Source organism: Thamnophis sirtalis, unplaced genomic scaffold (genome assembly GCF_051295495.1).
Source record: "Thamnophis sirtalis isolate CommonGarterSnake01/CBP01778 unplaced genomic scaffold, rThaSir2_p1.2 scaffold_3, whole genome shotgun sequence".
In the NCBI taxonomy this organism is placed as follows: Eukaryota; Metazoa; Chordata; class Lepidosauria; order Squamata; family Natricidae; genus Thamnophis; species Thamnophis sirtalis.
The window spans coordinates 37,239,830-37,266,355 of record NW_028261383.1 but is presented as its reverse complement, the minus strand read 5'-3'; the positions used below and the strand labels follow the sequence as shown (position 1 = coordinate 37,266,355).

At 40.8% G+C, this 26,526-nt stretch overlaps 1 protein-coding gene across 5 annotated transcripts in view; it reads right to left on the bottom strand.

Annotated features, from left to right (window-relative positions):
- The window catches only part of USP19 (ubiquitin specific peptidase 19), a 44,947-nt gene extending 18,637 nt beyond the window's left edge, over positions 1-26,310 (bottom strand). For 2 of the 5 annotated variants that reach the window (XM_087708715.1, XM_087708712.1), the window contains exons 1-17: positions 26,188-26,310; positions 21,558-21,834; positions 15,339-15,392; positions 14,189-14,317; positions 11,988-12,121; positions 11,312-11,683; positions 9,396-9,648; positions 7,883-8,039; positions 7,696-7,767; positions 6,740-6,855; positions 6,180-6,394; positions 5,400-5,598; positions 5,126-5,259; positions 4,233-4,391; positions 4,028-4,138; positions 3,568-3,678; positions 1,132-1,233 (exon numbers count right to left, since the gene is read on the bottom strand). In XM_087708715.1, the coding sequence (XP_087564841.1) occupies positions 1,132-1,233; positions 3,568-3,678; positions 4,028-4,138; positions 4,233-4,391; positions 5,126-5,259; positions 5,400-5,598; positions 6,180-6,394; positions 6,740-6,855; positions 7,696-7,767; positions 7,883-8,039; positions 9,396-9,648; positions 11,312-11,683; positions 11,988-12,121; positions 14,189-14,317; positions 15,339-15,392; positions 21,558-21,699 (2,460 nt within the window). In that variant the 5' untranslated portion in view covers positions 21,700-21,834; positions 26,188-26,310. The remainder of the gene's footprint in view (positions 1-1,131; positions 1,234-3,567; positions 3,679-4,027; positions 4,139-4,232; positions 4,392-5,125; positions 5,260-5,399; positions 5,599-6,179; positions 6,395-6,739; positions 6,856-7,695; positions 7,768-7,882; positions 8,040-9,395; positions 9,649-11,311; positions 11,684-11,987; positions 12,122-14,188; positions 14,318-15,338; positions 15,393-21,557; positions 21,835-26,187) is intronic. The other 3 variants (XM_087708713.1, XM_087708714.1, XM_087708717.1) reach the window with 3 other exon arrangements.
- Between the last annotated feature and the right edge of the window lie 216 nt (positions 26,311-26,526).

Genomic DNA, 26,526 nt, shown 5'->3' with positions numbered 1-26,526 from the left:
TTCAAGTAGAAGGCTGAGCTAAAGTGTTGCTAATCTGACTCCATATCATATATAGTTGGTGTGGCAATGTGGTAGGGTTCGGCTCAGATTTCCATCTGCCCCCTTTCCGAGGGTATTACTTTCCATCCCCACCCGTGGTCTTCTGTTTTTCTCTTGGGTGCTCACCGTGCCGTACCTGCTGAGCATGCCAAGTCCTACATTAGTAGGAGGTTGGTTAGCAATGCAAAGCCTGTGGGTGAACATATATACTCATCGGGGTTATATAGATGCCCGTGGGAGTCTTGCTCTTGGTTCCAATAAACTGATGTTCTTAGGAAGCACTGCTGTGGAGAAGGCTTGTGTTGACCGAGATTTCCATATTGCTGCAAGCACTTTTATTCCCAGAGGCCTGAGAACCTCACCGGATGTGCCTTCCACAATGTATTATCTACTCTGTTTTTGAGATATTGCCCCTTCATATAAGATTTTATAATGCAAGAGGATGAGTTTAGCATGAATATGCAACACTGTGTTTGTGACAATGGTTAGGAAGTGGAGAAAAACCAGTAGATACGGTAGGCAGAGTCTGCTTGCTGTTTAGTAAAGGGAGAAGGGAGGTAATTCCTATTTAGTCCTTTTCTAGAACAGATTCTAGGATATCCATCTATGACATTTTAAAAGTTAGTTTTCCCTATACGGACATCTACCCCATCAGATGAGGGGCACACTCCCAGTCTTAGCTGTTAAATATTGCCATCTGAGGGGAGCTAGGAAGCCATGTGTTTCTATGGCAGCCTCTGCACTATGGAACCCTCTGTCCCCTGAGGTTCAGTAGGCCTCCATCCTTTTAGCCTTCCAGAAGGCTTTAAAGAACTGGCTTCCCCACCCCCACTCCCACCCCATGCATTAGGAGAAAATTAAATAACTGCACATTAAAACTTTGCTTTTCTTATTTTTGAACACATTAGAACTTTGTTTTTCTTGTTTTTGTTCTTGAACAAACTTTTCTTGTTTTTAATGTTTTAATTGGCTTAGTTATATAGTTTTAATATGATTTTAAACTTGTTCTAATCTTTGACTGGGAGCTGCCCAGAGTTGGTTGCAAAATGGTTAGCTACATACATGCATTAAATAAATAAATCTGTAAATCACCTCAGCCAAGCGCAGGTTCTCAGAATTCACTCGCACACTATGCGATACGGAGTCTAGCACTTCCATGGCAGTAGAATTCTCCTTGCTGATGCTCACCAAGAACTATTAGGAGAGAGAATATATTAGGCAGATCAGTATATGCAGCCATGCCAGGGATTTTCCCAATTCCATCGCCTGCACCTTATTTTTCAAAGCGGTAACGTCGTAACACCATGACCCTTAATCCGTTTCTTCACTGCCATTTGATTCACCTCTGACAGCTACCATTCCAAGGAACAAAGAGTCTTTTTCATATGAAATGCCATTAAAGGACTCCAGGCCCTACTGATGGCAAAGTTGAGTGGCTTTTATAGCACGACACAGCTCATTCTTGCTTTCTGTATTATTAAACTTTCTTTTGGGGAATACAGCACAGAAGGAAGGAGACATGATATAGGAAGAACTGGGGAAGACACAGATGCATGTTAGCCTTTGTCTCTCCTTGCCTGCTATACCTACTTTCCTTCTTTCATCCCTATCAGTGACAGTAACGGGAAATGGGAATTCACTTAATTAGCTACACTGGCCATAATCATGGTGCCAACGGCAGACTTTGACCAAAGTTTCTCCTCACCAACACATCCTTCCCCTAAATTGCTATTTCTTTGTTTTGGGATGATTTCTTTGCAGTTACTCATGTTGGCTCCACAGATACTTGCTGAGGACCCAACTTTATCCACCACTAGAGTGTGTGTGTGTGTGTGTGTGTGTGTGTGTGTGTGTGTGTGTGTGTGTGTGTATATATATATATGTATGTATGTATGTATGTATGTATGTATGTATGTATGTATCTGTGTTCATACAACACATTGTCTGTTATTTCCTTTAACCTTTAATCCTCTTTCTCAATTGTTTTTATTTTAATTTATTAATTTTACAAAACCTAATCAAAGAAAAGACATGAGTGAATAAAAAGGGGAGGAAAGAAAAAATAGAAAGGATATTGACAAGCATCATATCTTTGGGGCAAAATGTAAAAATAACTATAATTTATAGTTATCTATTAAAATATATCAATTCAGTTTAAGTATTAAAGACCAATATAAAAAGTAAGTTAATATACAATAATTAATAACTATCCAATATTACTCACAGTTATAAACTGAGAATCAAACATAACAATATTTTTGCATAATCTGGAAAATATGGCATTTTTACAAAGTATTAAAATTATGTATTCAAATTTTATTGGAAAAAACAAACTTTGGCTGTCACTTATAAGATTCTAATACAAAAATAGTTTCCACAATTTATTCATCAGATTTTTTAACATATGAAATTCGTTATGGCATAATTCTCTCATACCATAATTAGCTATTCCTTTCTGGAAGAATTTGTTCATAATTCCCAATGAGAAACATAAAGAATCCTGTTACTATGTTCAAATCTTGTTTTATTTGTAGGAACATAAGGTTTAATACTATTTTATAAGAAAATAGTAGGCTGGAATGAGAAAGCCATCTTGAAAATGTGTTTCTTTCCATTATAAGTTGTTTTCCAATATTTTTGAGTTTCACAATATGAAAAAAGTATCTTATTTGATTATTTAACTACTTAATTTCACAATCAATACCTGGGTAGCACACCCTTGACAGAACATCTTGCACCAATTTCCTCCAAGTGTAACATTATAAATGTGACATTTTTTCTGTGAATGATATTCTCATTTTGCATTTCAATTCTAGAGTCAGAGACATGCCAAAGTCACCTGTTTTCATATTGACTTCTGACTTAATTTTTAATAAGTTAGGTGTTTAATTAGGTATGACAGAAACAGATCTGAGGGAAAGATCCCTGTATCAAAGAGGCTCCTTTTTTCTTACCGTTAATTCTCCTGCCACTGCACCCTTGCTTTCTAAGTCACTGGGACATATTTAGTTTAAATGTATAGAACTACCATTACTAAGTGTGTGCAATGGCTCAGCACCTAAGATGCTGAGTTTGTCAATTGGAAACTGTCAGCCCGGGTTCGAGGCAGAGTGCCATGTGATGGGGTGAGCTCCCATTACTTGCCTCAGCTCTTGCCCACCTAGCTGTTTGAAAGCATGCACAAGCCAGTGGATAAATAGGTCCCACTTTGGTGAGAAGGTAACAGTGTTTGATGCATCTCAGCATATAGTCATGCTGGTTACGTGACCATAGAAGTGTCTTTGGACAATGCTGGCTCCCTCAGCTAAGAAACGGAGATGAGCACTTTCTCCTAGAGTGGGACATGACTGGACAGGGGAAACCTTTACCTTTACTAAATCTAATTGGACTTTTATATTGAAAAAACTCCCTGGACATTTCAGAAGTAAAGGATATCCTGAATATCAACACTAATCCAAATTGAAGGATAACAGAAAGAAAGCTATTCATGCTATATATATACTGTATATATTTATTTTTCTCTCTCACCTTAACAGGTTTATTGTGAGGTTCCTTTGCAAAGTAGTAGACCGTCAGGACTTTCTGCTTCTGGGGTAGTGGGACTGGCAAATACAGGAAGGGGTCAAAAGTGATGGATACCTGCAGCAGTAACAAAATAAGCAGTAAAAGCCTTTATTGGGTATAAAATAAGGCACATCGGAAGCACTAGCAAATCTCACAGAAACAGTTATTCCGGGCTTAAAGGACACTATTCAGAAGAAGGAAACAGTCTAGCAAAAGTGTTAACAAGAACAAAGCAGCAGAGGCCTCACCCACCAGACAATGACATGGGAAAGGAAAACAAAGGCCAAGATTATACAGAATTGTTATAAAATCAGCCTGAGTATTAACTGCAGGAGCAGAACCTACCCCTGCTCCTCCCACAGTGACTATTGGAAAATATATCTAAATAACACTCCAGGTGTGGAAAGTAACCACAAAAGCATACCTTAGAGCACACAGGGCACACCAGCTTGGATTTGAACTGGCCTTGGAACAGGTCGACAATGAAAGAGTCATTCCTCATTTTGTGCCGCTGCCAGGCCTCTTCTGCAACAACCTAGCAGTGAATATCATAAAAGCCAGGATGAGAAACTATGGTACCTTCTGTGCTCCCTCTAAGCATAGACAGTAATAATGCAACAAGCATTCACCTCATCTGGCCGTCCATCTGAGTCCACCGTTTCTGTGTAGGGTTTGTTCTGGATCCGGTTCAGATCCTCGTGGAGTCCATCCAGCAGAAAAGCCATGAACTCCTGGGCATCATGCTGGGCATAGCCTGTAAACTGACTGGCCTTGCTGGCTACAATTGCCTGCAGGAAGAATTGGATTCAGAAACAACCAATTGTTTGTATGGGATTTGCCAGCAGGATCATATCCTTCTCTTCCCTAAGGTGGCTAAATCAGAAGACCATGGGAGGAACTTAAGGAATGATAACAAAGATGGAACGATTAGGGTTTCCCGTGGTTTAAATGGTAATTGGAAGCCTCATTTGATTCCCCCCCCCCCCGTCACTTTTTTGCAGTTCCTGGAATCCACACCCTCCCAACTTGCATCAGGACACTAAAATTCATCTGCAGAACACAAACTCATGAAAGCCCAATAATCCACTATTATAATGGCAACAGTATATGAAAAACAGTAGAAGTACTTTGGAAGTAAGCCAAGTATTCCTCTGAACTCATTACTTGAAGTGCCAAGACTTTGCAACTTCTCAGGAGTTCATCTTTGTCATTTCCCCCACCCGAGCACTCTGTATATGGACAGAAAACACTGTCAGGAAAACTTCATAAATGGACCCATTGGAAGAGCAGATTTGGTCGAGTCTTTCCTTCTGAACCCTCCCTTTAAGTGATAGGGGAGAAAAGAAATTAAAGCAAGTGGGATTTAAACTGTTTTTGTTCCCGGATTTTCTTTAATCCTGGAATAAAGTCTAACTCAGGTATCTAGGCCTGCCTTAAGCTTCTTGTTACATCCCATGAAGGCAAAATAAATGTACTTAGAGAATACCACACAACCAGTGTGTGCTTGCACGGCAGACCTTACCTTCAGCTTGGAAGGCTGGAAGGCATGGTGTGTGCCTTTCCAGAGTGCCCGCAACAGCACCGCGAAGCCAATGGCCAGGCGCCCCCCTGTTCCCAGCGGGTTACTGTAATTAATTTCAGACTCGAAGGAGCGATCTAAGAGGCACATACAAGAGAAAGGGGTGAGCATCGGGGCACTTTCTCAAGGTCACCATCCTGAAAGATAAAATATGAAGACTAACCAGAATATATACAGATACCCCCCCTCTCCCTCCCTAACTTGAGATGTGTCTTACCATGAAAGTAGTCCCGCAACTCTCGAGTATTGGAGAGAGACTGGATAACACTGTTCATAAAGCAGGTGTTACCCAGGTTCACCAGTCCTGTAAAGCCTGGTAGACACACCTTCTTATCCTCCTCTTCCTCCTCCTCTTCCACACTCTCGTTGCTGACAGGGCTGTGGGTCATTGGGGGGACCATACAGGTTGGCTTAGGCTGGGGGGGAAAAAAGGCTTTTAGTAGTCAAGGAAGTAGGGTTCTACTTTTTGTCAAGTTTATTTCTAGAGCTTGTATTTTGGTTTCTATCAACGCCATGCTTCCTTTTGCCCCAGGAGAGAAGGTGCTCCTTCACCCAAGTATAATGGGTCAAGCCCTCTCAGCCCATGAAAAACTAATTCACACCAGATAAGATGTAAATGTTGTTGGTCACTGACATACAACAGGAGTGATGTCTGCATGCAAAGAAAATGGCTATATCTGTCCAAGTGCTGAAGTTGGGGATAACAAGAAGATGCCTCTCATCACTTTGCTTTTTAAGAGCCCAAATGCAAGGCTAGATGGAACCAGTGTTTGCATATATTCTAGATCCCTTCACCCAGAATGAAGATCAAAAGATGGTATTGTCCCACCCCACCAAAGTAAAGCACTTCTACCAACACCACAATGTTTTGCAATAGAGTCTCACTCACAATTCCGACTAGTTGTTTTTCCTATTTATGCAATATAAACAGCCCCCCGTATTTCCTCCCACAATAATTGGGAAATATGATACGCCAGTACTCCGCACAAGTTCTCACCGAGGGCACAAGTGGCTCCTGTTTCACAGGCAGGTGGTCTGATACGGTCCGAGCTGCTACACTATCCAGGCCACTGTCTTCTGCTCGAGGCTTTTCCTTCTCAACTGCTCGGGCCTCTTCTTTAGTGGACAGAGGGTGCTGGTTATTCCCAGGTTGGCTTTTATCCAGAGGGGTAGGGCCGGTTGGCATGGCAACCTTTGCACCACCCACTGCACCTTAAAAAGGGGGAAAAGTGGGCTTATGGTTAGCAGCAGAAAGAATCAAGGGTAATTATGCTGTGCATCCCAGGATTTAGCAATATGGAGTGCCACTTTTCCACAGTGAAATGAATGCCAAACAGGATGGGGTGAAGAACATGCTCTATGATTGAACCAAGAAAAATCCCTGCAGACTCTGAAGTATCCAGGTTCTTTCTCAGGTCCAATCTATAAGCTGGCCAAACAATGGAAATAAAGCAATATTCCTGGTCTTAATATCCTCAGCCTTAAAGATATCTCACTCCCCATCAATACATACAAGAAACCCCTACAGGGTGAATGTTTAAAAATCCAGGTGCAGACCTCGTGTGGCGGGAGCCTCCAGGCCCCCCCAACGCTGGCTGTGTCGTTTCTTCAAACAAATATTAATCCGGGCTGTAGTGAAATTATATGTACACTGATCTGGTTCTATAAGGTTCCTGCAAGGCAATGAGAACATCAGACACAATTAGACAGAACAAAGAACTTACAGCTATCCTGGCCGGGCAGTAAATCTAATAAATAAATAAACTTCTGCATTATGGAAGAAAGAATCTCTGTATTGCTGTATTTATTTCTTTATACAGATGAAAAGCACCTTGTTTAACAGGAATAGATGCTAGAAATCTCTGGGCTATGTAGAGTAATACATTTTCAACCAAGTTTAGATTTTTTAAAATACTGTTATTAAATTTTAAGACAAAAAGATAAAAACCAAGAACTAATATTGAAGAAAAAGAACAGAAGAGAGAACAGAGTTGTAGTAAAATGAACAATAAATAAAAATACAAAAAAACGATGACTTGTTTGTTTTACAGCAAATGTAAATAAAACTTAGACGGAACTCTTAATTTATGGTTACAACACATCCATTTAAAAATGTATTAATAATAGTAATTGTTAAAACCATATATCATCATTTGATGTTCTTCCATTGTGCAAAGTCTACAAGGAGCTTCCAATTAGCATTAAAGTTAATCAGTGCTTTTCTCTAAGCAAGGCTCTTAATTTCGCTATCTCAGACTATTGATCTGAGTTTAATTAATCTGACTTTAAATTAATAATATTGCTTCCTGAAGAGTCAAAACAATAAAAATCAAGCTTGGATGAATCAATAGGTCTTAGCTGGGTTAGTATAATCAAAGGCTGGTGCTTGTGTCACAGAATGGAGAAGGTGACCATTTATGAAGCAGCATCAGACAGAATATGTCACGATGGTCACTAGAATATATTTGCAAAAGAAAATAACTAATCAAACAAAAATAATTCAAATTTGATACCTGAGTTTCACTTGCCACCTGAATACTGAATGAGTGCTGCAGCCTTGGTGAAGTCGAAGAAAGTTGGCATCACTGCAAAAAGTGGCATAAATTATGTATTTTTATTATTTTCTCACTCAGTAACAATTCCAGTTAACTTCTGGCTACAGTAAGGAGAGGGGCTGGTCTTTGCCAGTAATCACCATACCTTGTTTGGAACATGAGTGTAAAATCTTGCTCCCGAAAATGTACACTGGACATCTCCTTGTGAATCTCCTTTACATAAACGTGCACCACCATAGAGTCATTTCCTTTCTCATAGGAGTCATTCTTCACAAATGTCAGATTCACAATGGGCTCTGGTTCTAGCAAGAAAAAATTAAAGCAAAAATGACAATGGGACATCTTAAAGAGAAATTTCCAGAGAAATAACCTTGTGATTCAATCTCTGAGAATAGACTGTAGAAGACAGAAGTGGTTAAATCATTGGCCAAGTTTGAAAAACACTGGGCTAAAGTATCTGCATCAAAAGCTATATTCTACATAAATTATGACAAAATGGTATATAACATGATTCTGGTAGGCATGTCCCAAGAACTATGCAAAGCACTTAACTAAACTCTCCCCTCCTTCCAGAACAGACAATTGTTAAGCCTGCAGGTTAGCAACATAGCACCTGCATATGCTGACGTATCCACTAGACTCCCCGCAAAGCAACTCCAACTCTCCAAAACAATACAAAATTAATTATTTAAAAATCCATTTTTAAAAATGGCTGAAATCTTGCAAAGATCCTTGGCCTAGCCCCCTTTCTACCACAGCTTCTGTAACTCCATTCAGCACCATGAACCTTCTACCGACTCGTACTCTTGGTCCATAATGTACTATTTCCTCCTCTAATGGGCAGCATCCAGTGGTGGGTTCTGGATTCCCGGATTCCGGGCCCCGGTGTCAACCATATGCATGCGCGCACAGACACATGATGCACGCATGTGTCCTACCTGTCAGCGAGGCTTCCACATCACTCCCACTGTTCAGCGGAGCGTCGCGCAGGCACTGTATGCGCCGTGCACGGAAGCGCAGAAGCCTTAAAAGACAGGTAAAGAGCTCGGGCGGGCGGGTGGGCCCTCCAGAGCACCGTACCGGAACGGTATCCCGTGCTCCGGGCTGGCTCCAGTACGCCCATACTGGGGCGTACCGCCTGCAACCCACCACTGGCAGCGTCTCTCTCTAATAACAGAAATCATATATCTTTCTTAGTTGGTTGCTCAAGTATTTTAAAATCAAAGTTTAGGAACACAGGAAGAGGTTTAATATAACAGGGTTCAGACATTGCCCAGTTTATTTCCCCAGTTTGTTGAATAAACCACAAATACTCAGATTAATGTAAGAGAAACTTAAAATAAATCACATTTATATCTTAGCCCAATGGTTGAACCTAGAGAACATAGAGAACTTATTCTACTGACTAGCAGCTGCTGAGTGTTTCAGAAAGGCAACTTTCTCAGGTGAAATCTGTCATTACTGGAATTTGAAATTTTTACACAAAACAGGTGCTCTATAATTCCCATTTAACAGCTAACAATTATTCCCATTTTTCAGAATAAATATCTACCTAGTTGTCTGGGCACAGAGCTGACATCCATTTAATCCCCTAACTCAGTTTAAACAAAGTTGGGCAATCATGGTGTACCTATATAAACATTCAGGATCTCACTCACCAATACTAACAGCTTCTAAAGCGTCACTGTCCTTGGACCAGACTCTCGTCTCAGGATCTCTGGGTTGCAGAGAGGAGGGGAGGCCCTCCCTAAGGGTAGAGGCAGGGTTTAGTCCCTGAGAAGCTTCAAGGGAGCTGGCTGGTTGAGGGAGTCTCTTCTCGGGAGAGGGCCCATGCTGATTGGGCAAGGCATCTGGAGGGGCCGCAGGCTCTTGCATTTCCATGCATACTGATTCCCTCTCCTGACCCTCAATCTGGTAATGTAGGGAGAAAACCACAATCAAATGTAGAAGTAGGATAGAACATTTAAACTGAAATATATCAGCAGATTTCAACATACATACATATGATTCATTAGAAAATATTGCTAATAGCAGACAATTGACATCACCCTTAACTGGAGTAAGCATGATGATGCCCTCAGCGACTGTTCACCAATAAATGCCTCAACTTGTACCCCCAAATTTTCTGCTAATTGCCTTTATCTTTGACCTTCTTATGAACTACCTTATTTTTAACCATGGTTTGGGGCATTAGTTCTCTTTTACTCATAAGAGTTTGCTCCACTAGGAAAATAATTTCTGATGAGCAGAAAATGATAGAATCAAAGGAATGGTTGTGTGTTCCCTGCCTTATATTCAGATTCTTGGGCAAGTTATTTATCATCGTTTTGCTTTTTGGGGTGGTTTGGGGACCGGCTGGCCCCATGAAAGCAGTTATTATGTTACTATGTCTTTCCATCTCCCTAAGGTTTCAAAATCCCAAACATGCCTACTAGCTACAAAATGCCAAACAAAGATTGTGTAGAAAATATTGCTAAAATATTCCCAAAAGAAAGGATACTTTCTTTTGGGAAGGGGGAAGCTGTTATTTAACCTTTGAGTGGTAATGCTAAGGACTAAAGAGGAAAAAGCCACACCAAAAGTTAAATTTGATTGAATATTAATTTCATTAATTAAACACATGAAATGATTACTCTCTGTATATTTGTTTGTTTGCTTGTTTGAGGGAGATGGGCAGTTAATAAAAAAATAAATAAAAACAGACAAATAAATACCCTCACTGGTTAGCTGAAAAGGTTGGCAGGATTACAGATTGGAAATGTAAGGAAATAGAAATACTGGAAAGCCCCCCCCCCCCCAAACAAAACCTTACCCCCACTCTACCCCCATTGTGGAAGAAAGTAATTGTAAACCTCTTCAATACTCTTGCCAAGTACTGTGACATCAGCAAGAGTCAGGCACAAATCCAAAGACACTTCACTGGGTATCACCCCTGAAAATTACAAATCAGCATCAATTTCTAAATTGCTGGAAGTTGCATCCAACATTGTGAGATGACATATAAAAGCTTTGGTTGTTCATTCAGGGAGTTGAAATCAAATACCCAGGAATATAACTCCCCCCACCTCCCATTTGTCTGATTTGTTTTCCTTTGGTGGAACTATCAAAACCAGATCCATGGCTTCTCCTCTTAAGCAGAGCTGCTGCAGCACAGCAAAGGTTGTATAAAGCCTATCCGGATAAGCAAGATGATAAAACTCCACAGAGCAATTAAACATGTTGAAGCAAGGAGGCAAGTTTGAAATTCTCTTCAAGATCAAATAGAAAATCTGGGCTACAGTAATTTCCAGTCTATGTTCTCCCAATATAAAAAGAAGTCTTGTTGGCAGAAAGGCTATGAAAGTTGCCAATAGTATTTCTGCTCTCCAAGTTAAGCAATAACAACAACCTAAACCCACTGTCAGATGCTGGTGTGCAGGTTTAGTAAGTATACCAATTTTTCCTTGCTGGAGGAAGCTGTTTCCTCTGACAGCAAGCACTCTCAGGGTCTCTTTTTGATGTGCAGGAAACGTCAAGGATAAACTTTTGATCTGGACCCCGAGTCAAAAATCAGCACAACCCACCCGTTTCTTACCTTTAGGTCCAACTGGGCAGCCCCCTCAGGAACCAGGTCAGTCCTTTGATGGTCAGTTATTCCAGATAGCCCAGCATTCCCCATGCTTCTACTGTTCCTTTCCTCCTCAGACAAACTGTCTTTGACACACACTGCCTTGGTAGCAGGTCCAGTTGGCAGTCTTGGGTTGATAGGGTTCCTCCCTCCCACAGTGTCATTTTTCCCCAAAATTCGCTTTGGGTTAGGAGGGTCTCGTTTGCGTCTGATTAGTTCCATAGTACTATCAAGCTGGGGTTCTTCAGACATTTCCCCAGCAGAAAGGGCCTTCTCTTTGCCATTCTCTTTACACGCAATCCTCTTTGAATGTTCTCTTGAACTGTCTTTGTGGCGTTTCTGGCGGGGGGTGGGGGGGAGAGAGATGGGCAATAAATCAAACCCAAGAAGAAATATATTGAATAATCAATAAGTTCCTATCTGACTAAGTTCGTCACGCTTACAAGAAACATATAAACACCAGCTAATCAGAGAATAACTATAGAGACCATTGAACCTGAAAGCAAGTGATGGATCTCTAGAGCAGTCCTACAGGGAGAAGGTGGCCCAGGGATGGCTTGACCCAATCTTGCTCTGAACTCCAATCTGAGTTCAAGGTCTCAGGAAAGCATGAAGAAAATATCAGAAATGGGATGAAGCTTACCGAAAGTGAAGCCCAGTTGTGCAATGGGATCTTCTTTGGCAGCATCAACTGTAAGATATTGCCTTTCTTGAACTGGACTTTGGTGCAGGAACTTTCTATCTCCGCGTAGAATTCACAGCTCCACTGACGGCCATCTGAAGGAGGAGACAGGGCATAAGATTCTTCTTCGATGGTTAAAGAATAAGGAATATGTACCACAGTCCTGCACCACTGCAGGGGAGGTCAGCACTTGGCCTGATGAGATGCTACATAAAATCACACTTATTTTGAAATAAATAGGATGGCGCCTTGCTCTCCTTGTGAAATACAAGCTTTCTCCATTGTGTCATTCTGCATTAGAAAGGAACATCTGCAGAGACACTTCACTGATATATTATGGCAAATGCTATTTATTCATATTGTAAGGGAGTGAGAGGTTAACTGGAACTTCTAAAGGACAGTAACAGTAACTGAGCGAAATAAATTTTGTTCCTTGAACACTGACAAGTTGTTACTTTCTGTGTGCTGAACATGTGTTAATAGCAAAAATAATGAACACTATGAAGGCTTATTTTTGTGTCTCAACAGCATACTGTTTTAATGAATGAAAAGCTAAGCTTCACAAGAGCCTGCTAAACTGCTAGGTTACATAAAGAAGCTGTGTTTTGTTCCTCAAATCATGTATGATCATAATTATGTTTCTAGAATGCTTGATGATTATTACATCTCAGTTTCTTCCAGAGACTTTAGATGTTATCTTTATTTGCTATGATGGATTTTTTTTTAAAAAAATGATTTTTTTAACGGATTCAGCTATGAAAGCAGCTAAAAAGACTAAAATACTTTGTTATGTCTCTTAAGATTTTAATTTTAAAGATACTTAAAAATAAGATGGGCTACAATAAAGCCTTGATTTTTCTTCACTCCTGTTTTTTCTCTGCACCAAAAAAAATGTTTTTTTTTTATTTGAGGTTTTCTCCTTTGTCAAGCTGAGGGTTGCATTGTCTTTTGAATCATGAGGAAAAAGACAAAGAAGTAAACGGGGCCAGGATAAAAACTATATTTAAATTAAATCACAGCTGGGTAATATAAACACTATATCATACTTCAGACACATTATATAAAGACCTAGCTTTCTGGAGAAATGTATAATGATGAGAAAGGTGAAAAGTGAAAGAAGAAGAGGATGACCACTGACAAATCCATGGATTCAATAACAGTAGTGATGCGTGCATCATTAGAAGATCTAAAGAATCAGATTGGAACAGATCCTTCTGGAGAAAATCTACCCATGTGGTTGCTAAAAATCAATAGCAACCTGATGGCATATAATCAATCAACTCATGAATAATTTCCATTTCCCTCTTCTATCACATTAAAAGTTACAAGTAGGCTGCAACTGCAGATTTCAGAGAGCAGATGGAGCCCAAGGGCTTCAGGTTATAGGCCGCTGTTCTAGCCAGCTATCAATATCCCTGGCACATATACAGTGGTACCTCGGTACTCATCCTTAATTGGTTCCAGAAGGCACTATCAGCACCAAAAATGATGAGTACCAAAAATATTTTTCCCATGGGGTATAACGTAGTGAATCACAAGGCATCTCACACCAACAGGTTCAAGCTTGTGTGTTGAGTACCAAACAATGAGTAAAGGCACAAAATGTTTACGTCAAAATGTGTTGACTATCAAATTCAATGAGTTTCCAATGAGTTTACCACTGTAGTGGTACCTTGGTACTCACCTGTTTGGAAACTCATTGAATTTGATAGTCAACACATTTTGACGTAAACAATGATTCTAGGCATTCTCCATCCACTTTACACAGAGCTTTGTATAATAAAGAATATTATTCGGAAAAGTTGTAACTTCTCCTTTTCACAACTGCTTATTTTGCATGACATTTCCTGCTGGCTTTTTCATAACTCATTAATATATAAACTTTAGACATACACTGCAGGAAGAACTAGACAATGGCCTTTTTATCTCTGGAAGAGTTGGGAATCCCAAGTGCTTTGCATGACCCCACATCAAGGGCATTAAGCTGATCTCCCATTTTTCCTTCTTTGGGAAATGATTTTTCATGTATTTATTGCTGCTGGAAATAAACTGAAAAATTTAAACTGAATTTAAAAAGTTATATTTTTTAAAGGAGAAACTATTTCTTCTTTTCATGCTAATTAAGAACTCTATGAATAAGGAAGGAAAGTCTGCATTAATACCAGGTAACTTGATGAGACAATTGGTGTCTGTGAAAGACGAATCCACTTCTTCCACTTTTGGGTTCCTGCTGCCCAAATTCAGTTTCACAATAACCTCATCAGCATTCTGCTTCCATTCCAGCTGCAGGTCTAGGAAACAGACAACATCAATCTCTCATCTGTGAGTGATAAGTTAACAGCTAACTTCCCAAAATAGGAAAAATGGAACACAAAACAGAATCTAGATAGTTAGTGACATGGTACACAAGGTGCATTTTGATCAATAATTAATATTATCACACAGAATGCTACAATGGGAATTACATAAACCATCACAGGAAAAAAGTAAAAGCCAATGTTCAATAACAGTACATTAAACAATTTGTTGGAATTATTGCAACTCAACGGTCAAGCGACCGTTGTGAACCTTTGCAGCCCTTCTCACAGAAGAGCTAAAAACTTACTAGATGTCTTTAGAAAATTACTTTTCTAATTTTATCTCATATTTAATTGGCTACTGGTCATGGTCATGCCCTTAGGTGGCTTTTCTAGGAATCATGGCAATGACAGCAAATACTACCTCCTTTGTGCCAGAACGCACAATAGGTTTCTAGTCATGTTGACTCTTCCTTTCCAGCCTCCAATGCCCTCCTAACTGGAAGGGACTGCTAGAGGTCAACACCAGATAGGACTGTGGGTGTTATAGAAATCATATATGTGAAACACTTCGAACACTGACCCAAAATACTAAATATTTACTTAGCCATTGGCTCAAATCATGTGAAGATGGAATCTGTCAAGAAAGTGTGGCACCCTGATTCAATCACACCCAAACTTTGATGTGGAAAAAGACAAAAGATCCCCTTAATAATATCCCATGGGAAATAATCCATGGTGGAGAAAGGAGAGGGTTCAGATTCTCTTGTGGATTCATGTGCCCTTGCCCTTAGCTGGTCTTAGAACATGCTTTCGAGCAGGGACAAAGCTTTATGTTTATGATTACAAATCCCCATTTCTTTTTCATGCATCTTTTACAGCTTGCCAGGCTGTTAATCTTCCAGAGATTGTTAGGGAGTTAATCCTTATGTCAGAGAAATAAGATGTTAAGAAAACACATGAAAACAAAGTAGGTGGCTTGAACTTCACTGAGTTATGCATACTTCTGACTTACCATCCACAGATTCCCTGTGCCAATGGGGCTCTAGATTCAGGCTAGCAAAAGTCTCTGGAGATCAAACAAATACAGAGGTATGCTGTTTTGGTACCAACCATGCGAACAAAGGATTTTTCTAACTTTGAAGCAGGGCATTCGTACATTACAATGTACATTTAAACCAGAACACTTTCACAGAACTCTCCATAGCTGCCTCAATAAGGGACTTGCACAGATCAAAAGGGAGGTAAGAAAAGCAACACAGAGAAAAAATTAACAAATCAGACAAGACTTGAGGACTCTGCGGTCTTCCCACTTGTTATGGACTGAATCTTCTATCACTCCCAGGATACAGGTAGTCCTTGACTTACAACCGATCAAGCTACCTAGACTTGGCTTTGAAGTTCCAAGATTCACTCTTCCCACCATCATGCATTTGCGGCTGATGCAGTGTCCTGCAGTCATGTGACCATGTTTTACAGCAATTTTGCTAAAAACCAAGTTTTTTGCAAAACCACAGTATAGAAAACAATGATTTTACCATCACATTCATTTAACGACTGCTGCAAAAAAAGGATGCAAAACCTATGACAGTCATGACATATGACTGTAATGCATAGACTCCATTACAGTCATATGTCAAAGACTACTTGTATGGTTAATGAGGAGCAATGCTAGGAGTTTTAATCCAGCCTTGTGTGGAAGGCCACATCTCTGCCTTAAGGAATTTTCATGTTTGCTAGTTATCTGACCTATGGCAACAAATGTTAGATGTCATGTCACATTATAAAATCAACACCTTAACAAAAGAATTTAACCTTATCTCCTTCTTAATCACTGCCCAGTTATAACGCATGCACAAAAAGTGCCTGCAACATGATAAAAAGGTACGCTTTGAAACATTTCTCTCTGGGTGGCTGATACAAGCATTATGGAGATCATAGAGCAGGGTTCTTTGGCAGGACTGTAGTCTCTACCAGTCACCTGCCTCCTCTGCAATTACTCCACCATCCTGCTAAAAGCTGCAGTTTCATAAAGAACACAGGCAGTACGGAGCTAGTACAATCACTCATCTGTTTCTTTTATCACATAGCTGTGAAGGAAGGCCATAAAGAGCAAAGAGGATGACTGTACATTTAGTCTACCTAGCATATTCTTCCATACTTGCAATGTTTTAAAATAACAACATTCTATCCATAAGAGTAAATCTTTCTCCCTCACAATGGTTGTACCAATTTAACAGGAATTCAACTTTCATTTTAAAACATTTATCAATCCTACAAGTATAAAATTAAGCTTAAAAAGTTAAACTTTCCACCACTAATTCAGTCATCCTGAATTGTACCCCTCTGCACCTTTTTGCAAACTCCAGATCCAATACCTTAGCAACACCCACTATCCTGCCCAAGGTCCTTATCCATTCTAAACATACCCTTTTTGCCTACTTGAGAGTATCAGTAAAAATTTTCTAAAGGCCACAGTGATGGTTTGTATACACCTTACTAAGACTTGTCAATCACAGTTACTGAATAAATTACAATTAGCTGGTTTTATACTGTGGGAAGTTATCATCCAGCCCTCTCCCAGAAAAATGAAATATCCTAGGAAATATTAAAAAGGCAGAATATTTCTCTGGATATGAAAAAAAATGTTTTAAAAGACAGAATAGTTGCCTGTAGCTTCCTGCCCATCCCCACTTTGTCAATGGGCCATTGAGAAGGCCAGGCTAGTCCACTTTACATAATAAAGACTTCTCCACTGCAGCCCCAGGGGGGATGGGAGTAAAGGCATGATAATGTTGGAACTTTGCTCAACTGACCACAAGGCATCTGAGAACTCATCCATACCTGGATTCAAAACACAGCCTAGAGAGTAGTCCCTGCATGGCCCCATGGGAGTCTGACTACCAATCAGAATACATTTCTTACACAGGAACAGGAAACAGAGAGGTGGGACTACACAGGTTATAAAAAGCCTAGCAAGCCCCTCCTTCAGCCCTTCTCTTCTACTCCACCAACATTGAAGCATGTGATCACCTTTTCTGTTCAGGGCTCAAGCAATGCGGCCCTGTCCAACAATAAACCATCTTTCCAAGCAGCCTCCATGTCTCCAGTGTCTTTTTCCCCACTTGGAGCTGAACCCAGAAGGACATTTCTTTCATCAATACATTATAGGGAAAAAATAAAAATACACTATGACTTAGTGTGCCATAGTGTGCCACTCAAGTCTTTCCCTTCAGTTGCAATCACTGAAATCTTATTTTCTTACTCACAACCTTTCACCTCATTGTTCTTATCCTATTTTGTTGTCTACTCTGTATTACCAGGATTAAAATTGATTTCCCCTTTTGCAGCAGAAGGGAAGCAGCAGAAAAAAATATCAGAGTTCTAAGTTGCAGACTCCAAAACTAATCTGTAATCTTATTTGATGGACTTTCTCTGCATTGGCTTTACTAGACAGCCCAGAGTTCTAATACTGTGACAGAAGAAACATTTGTGAATTCATTTTCCATACTATAAATGGCTCTATCTATAGCTCTCTGTCTGACCCCCTTTCCAAACTAAAAATCTCCATCTGCCGTAAATTTTCTTTTATGCAGAAAAAAGTATTGTCAAAATGTACTGAGCTAAAGCAAACTACCCCCTGTGGCTAAATGCCCACCCATTCATTCATAACAAGAACCTGGAGCTGCTGGAACAGAGGATCCTCTGTATTTGCTGCATGTTTTCTGAATGTCCGGAGTCTACCAGGAAGTGAGATCCATTAGATGCCACTTATTTTGATGCAATAAAATAAATAAATAAATAAATAAATAAATAGTTTAATGCCTGCCTCTGTTTCTTGCCTAAAATTGCTCTAAATTGTGCATGTATGTAGCATCCAATATCTTCCTTGGCAGACTTCCTGATCACCTGATTTTGTTTTGAAAAATAAGGTTTAATTACAATGAATTAGCTGTGACACTGATATGCTGTGACTCTAGCTCAAGCAAAATGTCTATTTTCAATAATGATTTCTGCCCTTAAAAACATTTTTATGAAATGGTGTGATGCACAACTTTATTTGTAAGTGGATCCCTCCTTGACCACTGCCCAAAACAAAATGCAAAAATAAACCAAGATGGAGAACATTCATGTGTAGTGGGGAACAGTCTCACTGGCCTGCTTGCAATCTTTCTTCCAAATTAACTTTCATAGGAAATAGGGGATTTGTGGGTTGTTGTTTTTTTGACAAATACAGCATCCTTTAGCACCTTCCCTCTATTTTTAGATTTCCATATTCAATTTCACACAACATAGCTATTCTTTCACACATTTTTTCACCTTTACCCTAATGTAGATGCCCTCCAGATATGCAGGCTTCAATTTTCAGAATTCTCAGTACTAATTATAACCAGATTGAAAAGTCTGTCTTAAATGGTACTTTTAACAGTGATTTGGGATTTTTTGTTCCAATGCTGCACGTTGGCAATGATATGACCAATGTAGTGATTCTTGATCAATCAATTCATGGTAATGCTATGGTATTTTTTTCCCCTGAAATCCAACTTCAGTTTTTGGAGAAAAAGAAATAACATGCTTGGATTTTCCATAACATATCTGGCCTGCTTCAGACCCAGTGCTAAGTCAGGATATTTTTTTTTACCAGTTTGTTAAGAAAATGAAAATGGTCTGGTTGGCACATGTGAAGTCATAAATAGGTGACTCATAAATCACCCTAAAGTTGAATTCCATTGCAACTTTATTTTATAAATGTGCAAAATAGTGATATCTGAGGAATGAAAATTAAAACTATTTTTCCAGCCCTAATCACTAGGTATTCTTGTATTTTTTGAGACACTGGCTCTATGTGATCAATACCAGCAAAGAAGCCCTCCTCCCTTCCTTTTTGGTCACCTGTCACATGCAATGTGGCTCTGGGCAACATATAAAACAAACAAAAAAAACCTATTTTGCAAACAGTCAAAAGTACACAAAATTATTATAAAAGGCTAAGACAGAGCATCAGTTTATAAGTAATAAAGCCATCTAATCAAATTACCATTCCCATGCAGTCCCCAAGATTGTTGACACAACCAAGTTTTAGATTTCTGGAAGGCTGGTAGATGGGGCCAATATCACCTTAGGGGAGATATGATATTCCACAGGGCTATGCCTTGGCAGAAAAAGGCTCGTCTGCCGAGTCCTGTCAGATGTAACTCCTGCACAGGTAGGACCCACAACACATCCGTTCTGCTGAAGCTGACGGGGTGGCCAGATGTAACCGGAAAGAAGTGGTTCCTCAAATAACCTGGCCTCATGTCATGCAGGGTGTTTAAAAGTCAAAAACAGAACCCTGAATTGACCCAGAAGTAAACTTCAGAGATGTAAAGTGCAGCTCTCAAAGCAGAGATGTAACATGTGCTGTTCTAGGGACACACCATTGCATTTTGCGGAAACTTCTGATTACACTTCAAGAGCAGCCTTATGTAGTCTATTCTAGTAATCTGTCAGAGTATGAATTGCCGTGAGTAGAGATTCTTGATTCATAAATGGGTGCAACTTTGCGAGGGGAGACATGAGTGCAGGAGGACAACCCCCCCTCCAAGATTCACACCAGGTTTGTATGGGGCAGTTCAACTCAGTCCCAGAACCTTAACCCCAAAACACAGAGCCACTCAGTGTTGCTGGGGTTCGGTTAAATCCAGTTGTTCCCTCATTGCAGGCACAGAAATAACACATCAACAGCAATCCAAAGGTGCTTTTTCAAAAGGAAACTGGACTTTGTTTTTTCCTTGAAGACGTTTCACTTCTCATCCAAGAAGCTGCTTCAGTTCTTGGATGAGAAATGAAATGTCTTCAAGGAAAAAAACAATTGCCTTTTGAAAAGCACCTCTGGGACAACCATGACCTGAATGACTTGAGAATCTTACAAACATCAATAGCGATGCTTAATTTGCCAAGAGCAGATGTATAACTGGATTTCATCATACTGATGACACCTCAGCTCATGGAGATGCATGAGCTTACCCAGAGGTTTCATGTTGATGTTGAAAAGGACAAGAGAGAGCACCAAAACCTGTGGAACCCCATCCAGTAGAGCTGAGGACAGGATCTTTCTTCCCTAATCACCACTAACATCAACCCCCGAGAAAGGAGAAGCACAATCAGCACAATAATGCACCATCAATCCCCAACCCTGGATCCCATCCAGGATATCATGGTTATTTATATCAAAGGCTTCTGAGAAGTTGAGAGTTAAAGCCCATTTCCATTCCCAGTCCTAAATCCAGACTAAAAGGAGTCTACTCCTTTCTACATTCTTTAAACTTATTACTTGACTATCTTCTCCATCACCTTCCCTAAAAAGGGAAAGGTTTGAAACTATTGTGTTTCCCTGAAAATAAGTCTTTGGTCTTATATTAATTTTTGCTCCAAAAGACGCACTGGGGCTTATTTTCTGGTTAGGTCTTGTTTTCTGGGAAATACAGTACTAAATGCATCTGTCCGGTTAACTATCTTAACTGGGTCTTATTTTTTGACTAGGGATTATATTATGAGCATCCTGAAAAATCATGCTAGGGCTTATTTTCCAGTTGGGTATTATTTTGGGGGAAACAGGGTAGGAAAAAGTTGTCCAGTGTACTGGGTTCCTGAAGAGAGGTTAAGAGTTGTCCAATGTAATGGCTTCTTGAAGAGAGGTAAAGCAAGTCCCCCTTAAGAGGCAAAGAAACAAGTCTCCTATCCAAGAAATTCATCACCACTAGAACCCACTCGCATGATACTCCCTGGGCAGTTTTAATTAGTTAGCCTCTTCTGAAACTCCTCAGGATCCATCAGTGCTGAGGACAGACTGAGGTGAGCAATGGTGCTGGAGAAACCCAGGGTAATCAAGGCATATCTGACCATGAGAAAGGGAGACACTAAAGAGTTCCCCCAATTCCAGATCATATTGCCATTGCTTGGACCGAAAACCAGATCATACCTGTGATGGGCTCTGGATGACCTGGGATAGGCTGACTCCAGGAGGCCAACTTAATGAACAGGGTCTCCCATCTGGCAACTTGTGGAGCAGCTCCTAAAGCCTTTAGACAATCTATGATGACAATCAGCACAACCCCTTGCCTCAGTTGATGCCATACCTGAAACGCAGCTGGGCACATTTTAGAAAGTGTCAATCCCTCCCTTGCAGCCAGGTCTCGGTAATACATGCCATTAAATTTATAAATGCACTGATACCTATAGCTTAAATCTGTACCTTTCTTTGAGTCACTGCCAGCTGGTTTCTCGCCTTCCTTACTTTCCTGATTGGCCCGATCCTTTTGTTTCTTCTTATTAGTTGCATCATCTACTCCCCGAGCTGTTCTCCTCTGTCCAGGGACACTGGCACTGCTGGACATTTTCAGCTGTTTGGAGGAGACAAACAGCCCACCGGGGTCGGCGACAGACTCTGGGTCAGGGGTGTGACGTTTTCTTCCCGAGCCAGCTATCTTGGCGATTCTTTGTGGTCAATCTTTCTGGCAAGGAACAAATGCCTGGAGACATATGGAAGGATTATCAGATTAGTATAGCAAATTTAAAAAAGGAAAAACCCTGTAGTAGAAGCTATAGTGAGTTTATTTAAAAAAAAAAAAAACATAAGCAGTGGATCAAACCCCTGGCCCATCTAATCCAGCAGTGGCCAGGTGTAAAGTTCCCGTGGTTCGCCCATGAGGCCAATGGTGAGAAAAGACAGGAGACAACCTTTCTCGGGATGGAGCGACCCAGATTGGGGGTCTGAGAGCCCCTTTTATTGAGATAGGACAAAGGCAGGAGGAGCAATAGCATGTGCTTAAAAACAGCCTGTAAAAGTACAATTTCTAATCTACTGTTCAGTCTATATATGGTTAAATCCTGGACGTCAATGGTAGGGCACATATCAGAATGTTATGTTATGCACTATCAAGATGTTATGGCGTTCTAGGAGTTTGTTTTCTCCTGTGCGATTCAGCGTGACTCTGCAAGCCCTAGTATGAACTGGGCCATGGAGGACACACACCTAACACAAGGAACTATATTACAACATCTCCTACTTTTTTATTTTCTTTTTGTCAAAAGACTCTCCCTCTTCATCTACCAGAGTTGTCAATAGTGCTTTTTGTTGCTGCATATCAAGGCTTGTTAAAGCCATATTGATGCTCCTTTTCTGCATCATGCCCTCCACTGTGGACTGGATTATACTTCGGATGACAGGGATAAAACAGGGTAGTAGTAGGAGGCCTAAGAAGATGCTGCCTGCCATAAAGGCGGCTTGCTTCCAGTTCCGGAAGATGCCCCCCAAGAACCCTGCATCATCCATAATCCCTGTCCACGTTTGTACGGGCACGTGCACTAATTTTCTCAAGTCAGCAGTGAGATCAGCTACCACTTTGCCAGTTTCATTAATCTGCAGGCAGCAATTTGTCAGGTTAAACTTCCCACATACCCCTCCCTCTTTTGCAAGTAGACACATGGAAACCCAGTAGTCCCCTAATAAATGGCCTTCAGACACAGGTCCTCTCCCATCAAAACTATTAGCCATTGATCCCCATGAATTTGTCCAACCTTTTTTTTTTAAGCCACCCAAGCTGGCAGCCAGCAGCACACCTCATGGTAAGAAAATTCTGAAATTTGTTAGGCATCGTCTTAGAAAAAAACTCCTTTTGGCTACTTTAATTATTCCAGGATTCACTTTCATTGGGCGACTTCTGGTTCTAATGTTTTGGGAAGAGGAGAAATAGCTGCTCCTTGTTGATTTTATTCACACCATGCATAATCTCAGTCACGTCCCCTCTCATTCACCTTCTTCTAGTCTAAAAATCCTCAAATGCCACAACTTTTCTTCATAGGTAAACTCTTCCAGTCACTTGATCATCTTAGTTGCCCTTCTTTGAGCCTACATTCCTTTTGAGGTGAAGCAGCCAAAAAACTGCACAGAAATGAACAATGTGGTCCATAAGTACAACAAGCTTTTAACAGAAACCAAAGCATAATGTTTATGCTTGGGTTTTAAGACTACTGAGCAGTAAGGGCAATGCTCCTTAAGGCAGGCAATATTTTAGGCCTTAGCTTAATTTAGAAATAACTACAAAAGAGTAATACTTGTGATGAGAATTATATTGAGAGAGTATGAGTACAGCCCCCATAAAAGCAGGCAACCAAGAAAATCATCTTAAGAGAGAATGCAACAGAACAAATGGGTGCCTCAGCCATCATGAGCCAATTTGCTGTCATCTGATATCTTTCCATTATAGTATTAAACTCAGAGCAGCTGAATGCAAGTTAGTTTCTACACTGGACATTGTTGCTATGAATGGGAGCAGAAACTGGCTATACACTTACACACACACACACATCACAAAAAGTCTTTGATGTCTATTTATAGCAATCCCCTACTATCCCCCCAATTGTGATAGAATGTATTTAATATGTTAGCTACACCTTAAATATCCACATTACAAATATATCTGAAACAGTACCCAGAGAATCTCAGATTGCTCAGGTGGGCAATGCAAGCTTCTTGCTGAGCTCCAGGCAGACACTTGTCTAGCTCCATTGCTTGTCACCATAGTACAGGTATCCCTTTAGACAGCACAGGAGTCTATTTGTCAAATGTCACTTTCAATTTCAACCTTCAGCATTTGTTCAGAACAAAGAGAAAAGAACAGGTTGCCATGTGATGAACCCAAAATCATCTATTTTATTTTCCAGATTTATATTCTGCTAATGTAGCTATTAAGAGCCCTCAAAGGTTATTTTCTCCCAATTTTTGCATTCTTTATGCATAATGAACAAAGAAAAAATTGCTATTCAAATTCATGCAGTACTTCTCAAGAACCACAAGAAACAAATTATGAATTTCCTAGGTGAATAAGGACTGATTTCTGAGTTGTTTCCGAGCTCCCTTAACATAACTGACTAGTTGTCCCTATTAGTTTAAACTGACAATGATAATTTCTGAAGTAACCACATGGCACATGCAATCCCAAACTAAGCAAGAAGAAATAATGCACTGGCATATCTATTTAGTGGGATGTTGTGGTTAACATGTCCAAACCACTCCCAAGGAGTGTGCGACTAAAGACTAATAGAATGTTTAAGGCAATAGCTAACAACACAGGAGGCAGAAAATTTACCCTTGCCTGAACAAAAGGTGGCACTACCAGCAGAAGACGGGGACAAACCATGCTTTTTCAAGAAATATAAGATATAGGAACCAATCAATATTCAAGGGAACCAACAAGAGACATTTTAATTTCAAATTTTGATCCAACATATAAATGCAAGCTTAACATACAGGCCTATGGTGTCTTCCCTGCATGTTAGAACTAAACTTCCAGAATTGCCAGCCAAGGTATTTTATAGCCTATGACACCTACCTAAACAAAATATGCTGACTTGTGAGCATATCATTTTTGCAAATTAAATCAGAAAAAAACATTGTTAACACTTATGTAACAGGGAGCGCCCATTTTATTTTTAGAATACATTTCCACTTTTCATTTTCCACCATTGAAAAACATTAGACAATATGAAAATATTATGCTTCCATATACCAATCTATGAAATCTAAATTATGATATGCAGACAAGTATGTCATCAGAATTCAGGAAATGTTTATGTAACCAGTACAGCCAGATCACTTTCTCCAATGAACCAAGTTGCTCACGAGAAAGAAGCAAAACATAAATACAAATAGGTTTGCTAATTAAATCATATAAAATAAATTGTAAAAATCTTTGAAAAGTTTTTTTCTAGGCCTCAGAAAGTAGATAATAAGATTTAAGGATTTTTTTAAGATAAGCTATAGGAAGAAATCATTTGTTGTACTTGAAGATAAGATGATAAGTTGTTAAAACTGTTTATACTTGTGTTCAATGAAGTCATTCCTTTATATATACATATACATACACACACACACACACACTTTTTGTTTTCTTTCTTTCTCTACTGCCCTTTCTATTTTAGTGTTAGTTGCAATTTTAGTGCAATTACCATGAAGGAAGGAAGAATGCATCTGGGAGTGAAGCTCAATAGCCTTAATAAATGTTGAATTTGCCTCACATTAAAACCCTATCTTTAGAACACAGTAATGGACATCATGCCACCTCAAAGAATGACTAACATTTCAGAGGAACACCGTTTTCTCTTTCTCTTTTTTTTTGTAGCCACGGGGTTCTAAAGCCTCAAATAAAACTTCAGACATAGAAGTAGAGGTCTGAGATCTGCAAGATTTAACTTGCCAAACACGTTTCGTCAAAAAGTTGGTGTGGGACAGTCACATCTCCTCAGCACCTGTCAGGGTTGTCTCAGAAGGAAGGAAAGACGCCTCTCGAGGGGCCGTTAAGATTTTCTGGCCGGGATACGTTATTTTTTAAAAAATGGGGGGGGGCTCTTCCTTTGCAACTGAGGCGCTATATTGCAACGGGGGTGGGGGCAAAAAAGCGGCGGGGGGCGTTTCTACCACAACGACCACAACGCGAGGTCGCCTCCCGCCATTTGGCGCCGGGGTCCACGAGGGCGAGCGCCGGCATGCAACGAAAGGAGGAGGCGGCGGCGAGCAGACGGAGGGGAGAAAGGATTACCAGGCCAGCAGCCGCGCGAGGGAGGCTGAGCGTCTTTGAAGCGACAACCGGCAAAGCGAATGCGGGGAAAGGGCTTCTTCCCGCCGGGCCTTCCTCCACCCTCACAGGAGCCCCACAGCCAGCACCCCTCGTCCCCATAGAAACATCTCCCCGGTTTAAAGGCCCCTCTCGTCGGACTCCCAGGCTCCGCCCTCCCCCGCCTCTCATCCCCAAGAGCCCCCCCCTCCTTCGCCGGAGCTCTCCCCCCCTCCCCTCCCCGACAGTCCCGAGAGGGGAGTCACTCACCGGCCCCCTCCCCCTGCAGGCCCCCCGGCGACTCCCCCGCCCTTCCCCGCGGTTGGCTTTGGTTTCGAAACGAAGTTCCGAACGGGCAAGACGCAGGAGGAGCCAGGCCCGCGCCCCGTGACGTGTTTCCGGAAACCGGTAACAACGCCGCAAAAGCCACGTGACGCGGAGGGAGGTGGGGGCTACCACGGCGCGCGGAGAAAGCTTCCTACCCCCTCCCACCCAGTCGAGCAAGGATCACGTGACGCCGGGAATTGTGCTGTCGGTCGGTGGAGAAAAGGAGGAGGAGGAGCAAAGGAAGGGGGGGGGAGAACGCCTCCGTCTTCGTGACGTCATAGC